The sequence below is a fragment of the Cetorhinus maximus genome, unplaced genomic scaffold (genome assembly GCF_964194155.1).
Source record: "Cetorhinus maximus unplaced genomic scaffold, sCetMax3.hap1.1 HAP1_SCAFFOLD_1970, whole genome shotgun sequence".
Taxonomy (NCBI): domain Eukaryota; kingdom Metazoa; phylum Chordata; class Chondrichthyes; order Lamniformes; family Cetorhinidae; genus Cetorhinus; species Cetorhinus maximus.
Genome location: NW_027597910.1, coordinates 48932 through 60606, shown reverse-complemented (window position 1 = coordinate 60606; position 11675 = coordinate 48932). Strand labels below are relative to the sequence as shown.

General features: G+C 54.9%; 1 protein-coding gene across 1 annotated transcript in view; it reads right to left on the bottom strand.

Annotated features, from left to right (window-relative positions):
* Positions 1–14: 14 nt before the first annotated feature.
* Positions 15–11675, bottom strand: part of LOC144676821 (DISP complex protein LRCH3-like) — a gene marked incomplete at its 3' end in the record, with an annotated part of 43499 nt that continues 31838 nt past the window's right edge. Inside the window, exons 9-14 of the mRNA XM_078537143.1 lie at positions 11484–11611; positions 9609–9673; positions 5616–5750; positions 4502–4594; positions 1885–1927; positions 15–72 (exon numbers count right to left, since the gene is read on the bottom strand). Coding sequence (XP_078393269.1) covers positions 15–72; positions 1885–1927; positions 4502–4594; positions 5616–5750; positions 9609–9673; positions 11484–11611 — 522 coding nt within the window. The remainder of the gene's footprint in view (positions 73–1884; positions 1928–4501; positions 4595–5615; positions 5751–9608; positions 9674–11483; positions 11612–11675) is intronic.

Sequence of the window (11675 nt, the reverse complement as noted above, 5' to 3'; positions counted from 1 at the left end):
GCTGTGTTCCTCACCTGGTCGATCAGCTGTTGTCGAGATGCTATTGGAGACGTTTACAGGGCGGCTCTCACTCTACAAATACAAAATAAACAGGAAAGACTAGAGTGGGAGATGGACAGGGAAAGCACTGCAGAGACAGATATGGGGCCAACAGACAGAACATCACCATCCAGGGCTCCGCTCACCCTCTCTCTGTCCCTCAAACACACGCTCAATATATTAATAAACTTAAAGCCCGACATAGTTACTGCACAGACCAACACTCAGGCTCCTGTGAAATAGCTTAAAACCTAACTGTACCCCTCAAAATCAGATTTATAAACCTCAACCCAGCCAACATTCCTGCTCCTGATGGCAAGGGAAGAGAGAGAGAGAGAGAGAGAGAGAGAAAGAAAGAAAGAGAGAGGGGAGGGAGGGAGGGGAGAGAGAGAGAGAGGGGGAGGGAGGGAGAGAGGGGAGGGAGGGAGGGAGGGAAGGGGCGAGGGAGGGAGGAAGAGAGAGAGGGGAGGGAGGGAGAGAGGGGAGGGAGGGAGGGAGGGAGGGGAGGGAGGGAGGGAGAGAGAGAGGGGAAGGAGAGAGAGAAAGAGGGGAGGGAGAGAGAGAGGGGAGGGAGAGAGGGGAGGGAGAGAGAGGGGGAGGAAGAGAGAGAGGGGAGGGAGGGAGAGAGGGGGGAGGGAGAGAGAGAGGGGGGAGGGAGAGAGAGAGGGAGAGAGGGGAGGGAGGGAGAGAGGGGGGAGGGAGAGAGAGAGAGAGAGGGAGAGAGGGGAGGGAGGGTGAAGGGAGAGGGAGAGGGGAGAGGTGGGGTGAGCGGAAGGGGGAGAGGGGGTGAGCGGACGGGGGGAGGGGGTGAGCGGAAGGGGGGAGGGGGTGAGCGGACGGCGGGAGGGAGGGCGGGAGTGAGCGGACGGGGGGAGGGGGAGAGGGGGTGAGCGGAAGGGGGGAGGAGGAGAGGGGGTGAGCGGACGGGGGGAGGGGGAGAGGGAGAGCGGAGGGCGGAGGGGGGAGGGGGGAGAGGGAGAGCGGACGGGGGGAGGGGGTGAGCGGACGGGGGGAGAGGAGGGAGGGGAGGGTGAGTGGAGGGGGTGAGCGGATGGGGGGGAGAGGGGGTGTGCGGAGGGGGGAGAGGGGGGGTGAGCGAAGGGAGTGAGAGGAGGGGGGGTGAGCGGAGGGGGTGAGTGGACGGGGGGAGAGGGGGGGAGGGGGAGAGGGGGTGAGTGGAGGGGGGGAGGGGGGTGAGCAGAGGGGGTGTGCGGAGGGGGTAGGGGGGGTGAGCGGAGGGGTGAGCGGAGGGGGGAGGGGGGGACAGGGTGAGGGGAGAGAGGGGGTGAGCGGACGGGGGGAGAGGGGGGGACAGGGGGAGGGGAGAGTGGGGGTGAGCGGATGGGAGGAGAGGTGGGAAGGGGGAGAGGGGGGTGTGAGTGGAGGGGGGGAGGAGGAGAGGGGGTGAGTGGACGGGGGGAGAGGGGGTGAGCGGAGGGGGTGAGCGGACGGGGGGAGAGGGGGTGAGCGGACGGGGGGAGAGGGGGTGAGCGGACGGGGTGAGCGGACGGGAGGGGGAGAGGGGGTGTGCGGACGGGGGGAGAGGGGGTGAGCGGAAGGGGGGGAGAGCGGACGGGGGGAGGGGGAGTTGATGTGCGGCGAGTGTTCTCTGTGGGTCTCCTCCACTGTCGGTCAGACTGACCCCAGCAAACGTGTGGATATTTTCTGGCCTATCCTGGGTTACAGGAGGAACACAGAATAAAGTCACAGGTGGGATCAATGGGGTGGTGGGTGGGTGGGGGGGTAAATAGGGGTCACTGGTCAATCCTAAAGACACACAGGACATTGTCAGGACAGGGCAATAATCTCAGAGGCAGAAAATGCTGATAAACGTCAGTCACTTACCCGGGGCTGAGGCTGTGCAGTCGCGCTGTTCCCAGAGCTGACACTAGAGGGAGGCAAGGAACCAGTTATTAAAATACAGTCTCAGCTCCAGTCCTGGGGCCATGAATCAACCAGGATTCAACCCAAACTGGGACTAAACCAGGATTAAACCCGCAACGGACTGAACCAGGATTACACCCAAACTGGGACTAAACCAGGATTCAACCCACAACGGACTGAACCAGGATTACACCCGCATCCACGCTGAACCAGGATTAATCCCACAAAGGGACTGAAACAGGATTTGTTTTCTAAATTCAGTCACAGGATGTGGGTGTCACTGGCTGGGCCCAGCATTTATTGCCCATCCCTAATTGCCCCTTGAGAAGGTGGGGGTGAGCTGCCTTCTTGAGCCGCTGCAGTCCCTGTGGTGTAGGTACACCCACAGTGCTGTTAGGGAGGGAGTTCCAGGATTTTGACCCAGTGACAGTGAAGGAACGACCGATATATTTCCAAGTCAGGATGGTGAGTGGCTCGGAGGGGAACTTCCAGGTGGTGGTGTTCCCCATGTGTCTGCTGCCCTTGTCCTTCTAGATGGTAGTGGTCGTGGGTTTGGAAGGTGCTGTCTAAGGAGCCTTGGTGAATTCCTGCAGTGCATCTTGTAGATGGTACACACACTGCTGCTACTGTGCGTCGGTGGTGGAGGGAGTGAATGTTTGCGGATGAGGTGACAATCAAGCGGGGCTGCTTTGTCCTGGATGGTGTCGAGCTTCTTGAGTGTTGTGGGAGCTGCACTCATCCAGGCAAGTGGGGAGTATTCCATCACACTCCTGACTTGTGCCTTGTAGATGGTGGACAGGCTTTGGGGAGTCAGGAGGTGAGTTACTCGCTGCAGGATTCCCAGCCTCTGACCTGCTCTTGTAGCCACAGTATTTATCTGGCTGGGTCCAGTTCAGTTTCTGGTCAATGGTAACCCCCAGGATGTTGATAGTGAGGGATTTAGTGATGGTAATGCCATTGAACGTCAAGGGGCAATGGTTAGATTCTATCTTGTTGGAGATGGTCATTGCCTGGCACTTGTGTGGCGCGAATGTTACTTGTCACTTGTCAGCCCAAACCTGGATATTGTCCAGGTCTTGCTGCATTTGGAAATGGACTGCTTCAGTATCTGAGGAGTCGTGAATGGTGCTGAACATTGTGCAATCATCAGCGAACATCCCCACTTCTGACCTTATGATGGAAGGAAGGTCATTGATGAAGCAGCTGAAGATGGTTGGGGCGAGGACACTACCCTGAGGAACTCCTGCAGTGATGTCCTGGAGCTGAGATGATTGACCTCCAACAACCACAACCATCTTCCTTTGTGCTCGGTATGACTCCAACCCGCGGAGAGGATTAAACCCACACCGGGACTGAACCAGGATTGAATCTACACTGGGACTGAACCAGGATTAAACCCCTGGGACAGGCAGTCAGCAGCACCTAGAGGAGAGTGGGAGAGGAGGACCCTGTGACAGGCAGTCAGCAGCACCTGGAGGACAGTGCGAGAGGAGGACCCTGGGACAGGCAGTCAGCAGCACCTAGAGGAGAGAGAGAGAGAGGAGGACACTGGGACAGGCAGTCAGCAGCACCTAGAGGAGAGAGAGAGAGAGAGGAGGACCCTGTGACAGGCAGTCAGCAGCACCTAGAGGAGAGAGAGAGAGAGAGAGGAGGACCCTGTGACAGGCAGTCAGCAGCACCTAGAGGAGAGTGCGAGAGGAGGACCCTGGGACAGGCAGTCAGCAGCACCTAGAGGAGAGAGAGAGAGAGGAGGACACTGGGACAGGCAGTCAGCAGCACCTAGAGGAGAGAGAGAGAGAGAGGAGGACCCTGTGACAGGCAGTCAGCAGCACCTGGAGGACAGTGCGAGAGGAGGACCCTGGGACAGGCAGTCAGCAGCACCTAGAGGAGAGAGAGAGAGAGGAGGACACTGGGACAGGCAGTCAGCAGCACCTAGAGGAGAGAGAGAGAGAGAGGAGGACCCTGTGACAGGCAGTCAGCAGCACCTAGAGGAGAGAGAGAGAGAGAGAGGAGGACCCTGTGACAGGCAGTCAGCAGCACCTAGAGGAGAGTGCGAGAGGAGGACCCTGGGACAGGCAGTCAGCAGCACCTAGAGGAGAGAGAGAGAGGAGGACCCTGGGACAGGCAGTCAGCAGCACCGAGAGGAGAGTGCAAGAGGAGGACCCTGGGACAGGCAGTCAGCAGCACTTAGAGGACAGTGCGAGAGTAGGACCCTGGGACAGGCAGTCAGCAGCACCTAGAGGAGAGAGAGAGAGGAGGACCCTGGGACAGGCAGTCAGCTGCACTGAGCACCTAACATTCCAGGAGAAACATAAGTTTATTGGTTGGACAGAAACTGCTGTTTGGGAATCTCATCAAGTAGCTGAGAATTAGAGAAACACGTTATTTTTTTAAAAAGGGGCTATTTACATTTAAGTAAGAAAAAGAAGCAATAGGGAAATAAAGTTACATCGAGGTAGGTAAAATAAAGCTGTATAATTAAAGGAAAGTAAATCACAGTCAGAGCCGCAGAGAGATCCTGACAGCTTCAGATTTCTCACTTTCATTCACACTCGTGCTCCTGAACTCAGACACTTACCCAGACGCTGACTTGCTGATCGGGTCACTCAGTGAGCTCTGTGTCTGGAGACTGAATGCTGTTCCTCTCATCATTGAACTGACACTGATTACCCTGGGGAGACAACACAAATTACTCATCACTACACACCCCATCCAACCCCCCCAAACAGGAGACCCCTGTGGGACCAGGAAGGCCACCCAGTCTGGGACAGGGACTAAGACACCAACGCACTGCGCACACCCACCCACCTGCCCGCCCGCGCGCGCACACACCCCCCCACACACATACAAGGTTAGTCCCCAGCTGGAGGATTGTGTCCAATTCTGAAGGATGTCCAGGTCTTGGGGAGGGTGCGGAGGGAGATTTACTAGAAGGTTCCCAGGGATGAGGGAGTTCAGTTCGTGTGGAGAGGCTGGAGAAGCCGGGATGGTTCTCCTCAGAGCAGAGAAGGTTAAGGGGGAGATTGAATCGAGGCGTTCGAAATCCCGAGGGGGTTTGGATAGAGTCAATGAGGAGAAACTGTTTCCAGCGGCAGGAGGGTCGGTAACCAGAGGGACACAGATTGAAGAGAATCGGGAAAAGGACCAGAGGGGGAGATGAGGAGAAGGTTTTTTTTTACACAGCGAGTTGTTGTGATCTGGAAGGCGCTGCCTGAAAGGGCGGCGGAAGCAGATTCAATAGGAACTTTCAACAGGGAATTGGATAAATACTTGAAGGGGAAAACATGCAGGGTGACAGGGGAGAGGGGATCTAATTTGATAGCTCTCTCAAAGAGCTAGCACTGCCATGGTGGGCTGAATGGCCTTTTCCTGGCTGTATGACTCTGTGATTTGTTGTTGTTTTGTTACAGGGAGTGTTGAAGCTGGGCAGAGCGGGTAAGGCGAGGGGGTAACTCGGTCAGTATTAACTCCGAGGCTGAGGGGAAAGCAGTGGGGGGTGGTGGGGGGGGGGACAGTCCTGGGGGCACAGAGACCCTGGGAGGGAAGGTGTTAGCGAGTCGGGAGAGGCGTGTGTGGGGGAGGGGGTGGGGTTTGCGGGGGGGAGAGTATGAAGGATGGAAAGATTGGCAGGAGGGAGAGAGAGAGGGGACAGGATGGATGAAGGAGAGTTTGGGTGTATTCAGCACGCCCACCTTTCGCGTCTCTGTGTGCTCTGACTCTGCTGCTGCTTCTCTCTCTCTTGCCAGATCTGCAGCGTCTCAGGCCGCCTCCTCTCCTCACCCTCCCGATGTCCCTCCTCCTTCCCCGGAGACACCTGTCCACTCGTCCTGCAGGTCAAGGACAGACACACAACATAGTTCAGCTCTCCCCAGCGTTGCAGCTTTCAACCTTCAGATGCTACAGAAGCAGGACCACCACCCAGTCCGAGTCCAAACACCGAGCATTCAATACCCCACAGACAAAAACCTATTCGAGGGGTCACGCTCCGGTATGTTATGAACTTTCAGACAATGTTTTAAAACTTTGAACACAAGCAAACAGCCCATTAAAATGGCCAGTGAAAACCATTGACTTATGGCGTTCTGAGCCAAACAATCCTGAGGCTCAATCAAACACCGAATTAAACATGGACGTTCATAGGCAGCTGGAGAATTCACACATTCCTTTGTTAAAGGATGGACCATCCGGGGAATTGACACATCCCTTTGTTAAAGGATGGACCATCCGGGGAATTGACACATCCCTTTGTTGAAGGATGGACCGTCCGGGGAATTCACACATTCCTTTGTTGAAGGATGGACCGTCCGGGGAATTCACACATTCCTTTGTTTAAGGATGGACCATCCGGGGAATTCACACATTCCTTTGTTGAAGGATGGGCCTTCAACAGAAAAGGGTCCAGCATTCCAGTCAACTCGTCTCTCTCTGTTTCATCATGGACAAACAAAACATTGAAACTCAATTGAAGGGAGGTAAGGGCGTAGTGGTATTGTAGCTGGGCGAGTAATCCAGGCTAATGGTCTGGGGACCTGGGATTGAATCAGCACAGCAGATGGCGGAACTTGAAACTCTAATGACCATGAGACCATTGTCGATTGTTGTAAAAACCCATCTGGTTCACTAATGCCTTTTAGGGAAGGAAATCTGCCGTCCTTACCCGGTCTGGCCCTACATGTGACTCCAGACCCACAGCAATGGGGTTGACTCTTAACTGCCCCTCTGAAATGGCCGAGCGAGACACTCAGTTGTATCAAACCGCTACAAAACTTCAAAAAAGGAATCCAGCATCAACCTAGGCACCGGAAACAACAACGGCAAACTCAGCCCTGTCCACCCTGCAGAGTCCTCCTTACTAACATCTGGGGGTTAGTGCTGAAATTGGGAGAGCTGTCTCAGACTAGTCAAGCAACAACCTGACATAGTCATCCTCACAGAATCATACCTTACAGATAATGTCCCAGACACCACCATCACCATCCCTGGGTATGTCCTGTCCCACCGGCAGGACAGACCCAGCAGAGGTGGCGGACAGTGGTATACAGCCGGGAGGGAGTTGCCCTGAGATAGATTTCGAAGAGATCTAGCAATTCAAGACTGGGCATCCATGAGGTGCTGTGGGCCATCAGCAGCAGCAGAATTGTACTCAAACACAATCTGTAACCTCATGGCCCGGCATATCCCCCACCCTACCATCACCATCAAGCCAGGGATGAACCCTGGTTCAATGAGGAGTACAGGAGGGCATGCCAGGAGCAACACCAGGTATACCTAAAAATGAGGTGTCAACCTGGTGAAGCTATAACTCAGGACTACTTGTGTGTCAAACAGCATAAGCAGCAACAGATAGACAGAGCTAAACGATCCCACAACCAACGGATCAGATCTAAGCTCTGCAGTCCTGCCACATCCAGTCGTGAACGATGGTGGACAATTAAACAACTCACTGGAGGAGCAGGCTCCACAAATATCCTCATCCTCAATGATGGAGGAGCCCAGCACATCAGTGCAAAAGATAAGGCTGAAGCATTTGCAACAATCTTCAGCCAGAAGTGCCGAGTGGATGATCCATCTCAGCCTCCTCCAGAGGTCCCCAGCATCACAGATGCCAGTCTTCAGCCAATTCGATTTACTCCACATGATATAAAGAAATGGCTGAAGGCACTGGATACTGCAAAGGCTATGGGCCCTGACAATATTCCGGCAATAGTACTGAAGACTTGTGCTCCAGAACTTGCTGCGCCCCTAGCCAAGCTGTTCTAGTACAGCTACAACACTGGCATCTACCCAGCTATGTGGTATGTACAGGTATGTCCTGTAGACAAAAAGCAGGACAAATCCAACCCGGCCAATTACCACCCCATCAGTCTACTCTCGATCACCAGTAAAGTAATGGAAGGGGTCATCAACAGTGCTATCAAGCAGCACTTGCTTAGCAATAACCTGCTCACTGATGCCCAGTTTGGGTTCCGCCAGGGCCACTCAGCTCCTGACCTCATTACAGCCTTGGTTCAAACATGGACAAAAGAGCTGAACTCCCGAGGTGAGGTGAGAGTATCTGTCCTTAACATCAAGGCAGCATTTGACCGAGTTTGGCATCAAGGAGCCCTAGCAAAACTGGAGTCAATGGGAATCAGGGGGAAACTCTCCACTGGTTTGAGTCATACCCAGCGCAAAGGAAGATGGTTGTGGTTGTTGGAGATCAATCATCTCAGTTCCAGGACATCACTGCAGGAGTTCTTCAGGAAGCAAGACCTGGCCTGGCAAGTGGCAAGTAACATTCATGCCACACAAGTGCCAGGCAATGACCATCTCCAACAAGAGAGAATCCAACCATTGCCCCTTGATGTTCAATGGCATTACCCTCACTGAATCCCCACTATCAACATCCTGGGGGTTACAATTGACCAGAACTGAACTGGACCAGCCATATAAATACTGTGGCTACAAGAGCAGGTCAGAGGTTGGGAATCCTGCAGTGAGTAACTCACCTCCTGACTCCCCAAAGCCTGTCCACCATCTACAAGGCACAAGTCAGGAGTGTGATGGATTACTCCCCACTTGCCTGGATGAGTGCAGCTCCCACAACACTTGAGAAGCTCAACACCATCCAGGACAAAACAGCCCCGCTTGATTGGCACCACATCCACAAACATTCACTCCCTCCATCACTGACGCACAGTAGCAGCAGTGTGTGTACCATCTACAAGATGCACTGCAGGAATTCACCAAGGTTTCTTAGACAGCACCTTCCAAACCCACGACCACTACCACCTAGAAGGACAAGGGCAGCAGATAGATGGGAACACCACCACCTGGAAGTTCCCCTCAAAGCCACTCACCATCCTGACTTGGAAATATATCACCGTTCCTTCACTGTCGCTGGGTCAAAATCCTGGAACTCCCTCCCTAACAGCACGGTGGGTGTACCTACACAACAGGGACTGCAGCGGCTCAAGAAGGCAGCTCACACCCACCTTCTCAAGGGGCAATTAGGGATGGGCAAGATGTGATATAAGAAATAAGCTTCTTTATTTTAAAACTCACAAATAAAACTTGCTGCTGGAATTAGTTCAATCGGGACAATCGCTCCGAGGATAAGAAAAGACAAACGCCTCACATACAAAACGCACTGATCCTGGGCAGCAGGAGAACACGTACACTCTGCACGTAACAGGAACAAGGGGGATTTCCGGAGAACTCATTGGGAGAGCAGCCTGAAACAGAAGGAAGGAAAGACTAAAGTGCACAGCTCCTTGAAAAGAGCCAGCACAGGCTCGATGGGCCGAATGGCCTCGATCTGCTGTCGGATTCTAGGACCGAGAGATAGAGGGGAAGTATTTCCTCTGTGGGGTGGGTCTCCGGTACAAGGGGGCAGAATGTTCCAGTTGGAGCCCGGCCACTGAGGGGTGACGTCAGAAAACGCTTCATCACACGGAGGGGAGTGGGAATCTGGAACTCTCTCCCCCAACAAAATTGTCGAGGCTGGGGGGGGGCGGTTAATTGGAAAATTTAAAACTGAGATTGAGAGATTTTTGGTGGGTCGGGGGGGGTTAAGGGTTATGGAACTCAGGTGGGTAGATGATGTTAAGACATAGATCAGCCATGATCTCACTGACTGGTGGGTAAGACTCGAGGGGCTGAATGGCCTCCTCCTGTTCCTATTCACCCCCTTCCCCCAGACTCACCCATTGTGAGGAAGCCTGTCGGCGAGGCTGCTCTTCTCAGACCAGCTCTTTATCCGTTTGCTGTCCTGAAAGGAGAAAACCAACGGGATTTCAGCCAGAGGCAGAGAAAACAATAACTCAATAAATTCCGATTCAGACACCGAGACACTGTAAAACCAATGGCAGCAGGGGAGGGATGGACACTGAGGGAGCAACCTCGAGGGACATCAGGTTCCGCGATTGTGGGAGGGCAGATTCCTGTATCTGTGTCGGACGGGTCATGGGGGTAAGCGCCACGCCAGAGATTTCAGCATAAAACCCAGGTCAATACTGCTAGTGTATTACTGAGGGAGTGCCGCACTGTCGGAGGGTCAGTACTGAGGGAGCACCGCACTGTCAGAGGGTCAGTACTGAGGGAGTGCCGCACTGTCGGAGGGTCAGTACTGAGGGAGTGCCGCACTGTCGGAGGGTCAGTACTGAGGGAGCGCTGCACTGTCGGAGGGTCAGTACTGAGGGAGCGCCGCACTGTCGGAGAGTCAGTACTGAGGGAGTGCCGCTCTGTCGGAGAGTCAGTACTGAGGGAGTGCCGCACTGTCGGTGGGTTAGTGCTGAGAGAGTGCCGCACTGTCGGAGGGTCAGTGCTGAGGGAGTGCTGCACTGTGGGAGGGTCAGTACTGAGGGAGTGCCGCGCTGTCGGAGGGTCAGTACTGAGGGAGCGCTGCACTGTCAGAGGGTCAGTACTGAGGGAGTGCCGCACTGTCGGAGGGTCAGTACTGAGGGAGTGCCGCACTGTCGGAGGGTCAGTACTGAGGGAGCGCCGCACTGTCGGAGGGTCAGTACTGAGGGAGTGCCGCACTGTCGGAGGGTCAGTACTGAGGGAGTGCCGCACTGTCGGAGGGTCAGTACTGAGGGAATGCCGCACTGTCGGTGGGTCAGTGCTGAGAGAGTGCCGCACTGTCGGAGGGTCAGTGCTGAGGGAGTGCTGCACTGTGGGAGGGTCAGTACTGAGGGAGTGCCGCGCTGTCAGAGGGTCAGTACTGAGGGAGCGCTGCACTGTCAGAGTGTCAGTACTGAGGGAGTGCCGCACTCTCGGAGGGTCAGTGCTGAGGGAGTGCCGCACTGTGGGAGGGTCAGTACTGAGGGAGTGCCGCACTGTCGGAGGGTCAGTACTGAGGGAGTGCCTCACTGTCGGAGGGTCAGTACTGAGGGAGTGCTGCACTGTCGGAGGGTCAGTACTGAGGGAGTGCTGCACTGTCGGAGGGTCAGTACTGAGGGAGTGCTGCACTGTCGGAGGGTCAGTACTGAGGGAGTGCTGCACTGTCAGAGGGTCAGTACTGAGGGAGTGCCGCACTGTTGGAGGGTCAGTGCTGAGGGAGTGCTGCACTGTCAGAGGGTCAGTACTGAGGGAGTGCCACACTGTCGGAGGGTCAGTGCTGAGGGAGTGCTGCACTGTTGGAGGGTCAGTACTGAGGGAGTGCCGCACTGTCGGAGGGTCAGTGCTGAGGGAGTGCCGCACTGTCAGAGATGCTATTAGACATTAGACAGAGGTCACCTTTGTGGTCTTAAAAGATCCATTGATCACTATTTTGAAGAGCAGCGGGGAGGAGGGTAGTTCTTCCCGAGTTTTGCTCAATATTTATCCCTCATATAACATCATTAAACCCGATTACCTGGGTCATAATCGCATCTCTGTTCGTGGGATCTTGCTGTGCGCATTTTGGCTGCTGCATTTCCTGCATTACAACAGTGACTACACTTTGGAAAAACATACTTCATTGAGGTTCCGTGAGGTGCTTTTGGATGCCCCGAGCTGGTGAAAGGGAAGCTGTCTCTCCTCTCGGAGATACCCTCACCCACATGCCCGCTTCCCCGGGGAGTTTCTTGCTGTGAGTTTACCTCCTGCGAGTGGTGTGCGCGAGGGCACTTGCTGGGAATGGGGGTGTCCGTCTCCGACTTGACCTCCTCCTCCTCCTCGCCGTTCACGCTGCTGTCAATGAAATCAATCTGCTCCACATCGTGATCCACTACAACCAGGGCAGAGAGTCCATTAGTGTCGGAGCCCCTCACACACGCACCCAACAAACCCTG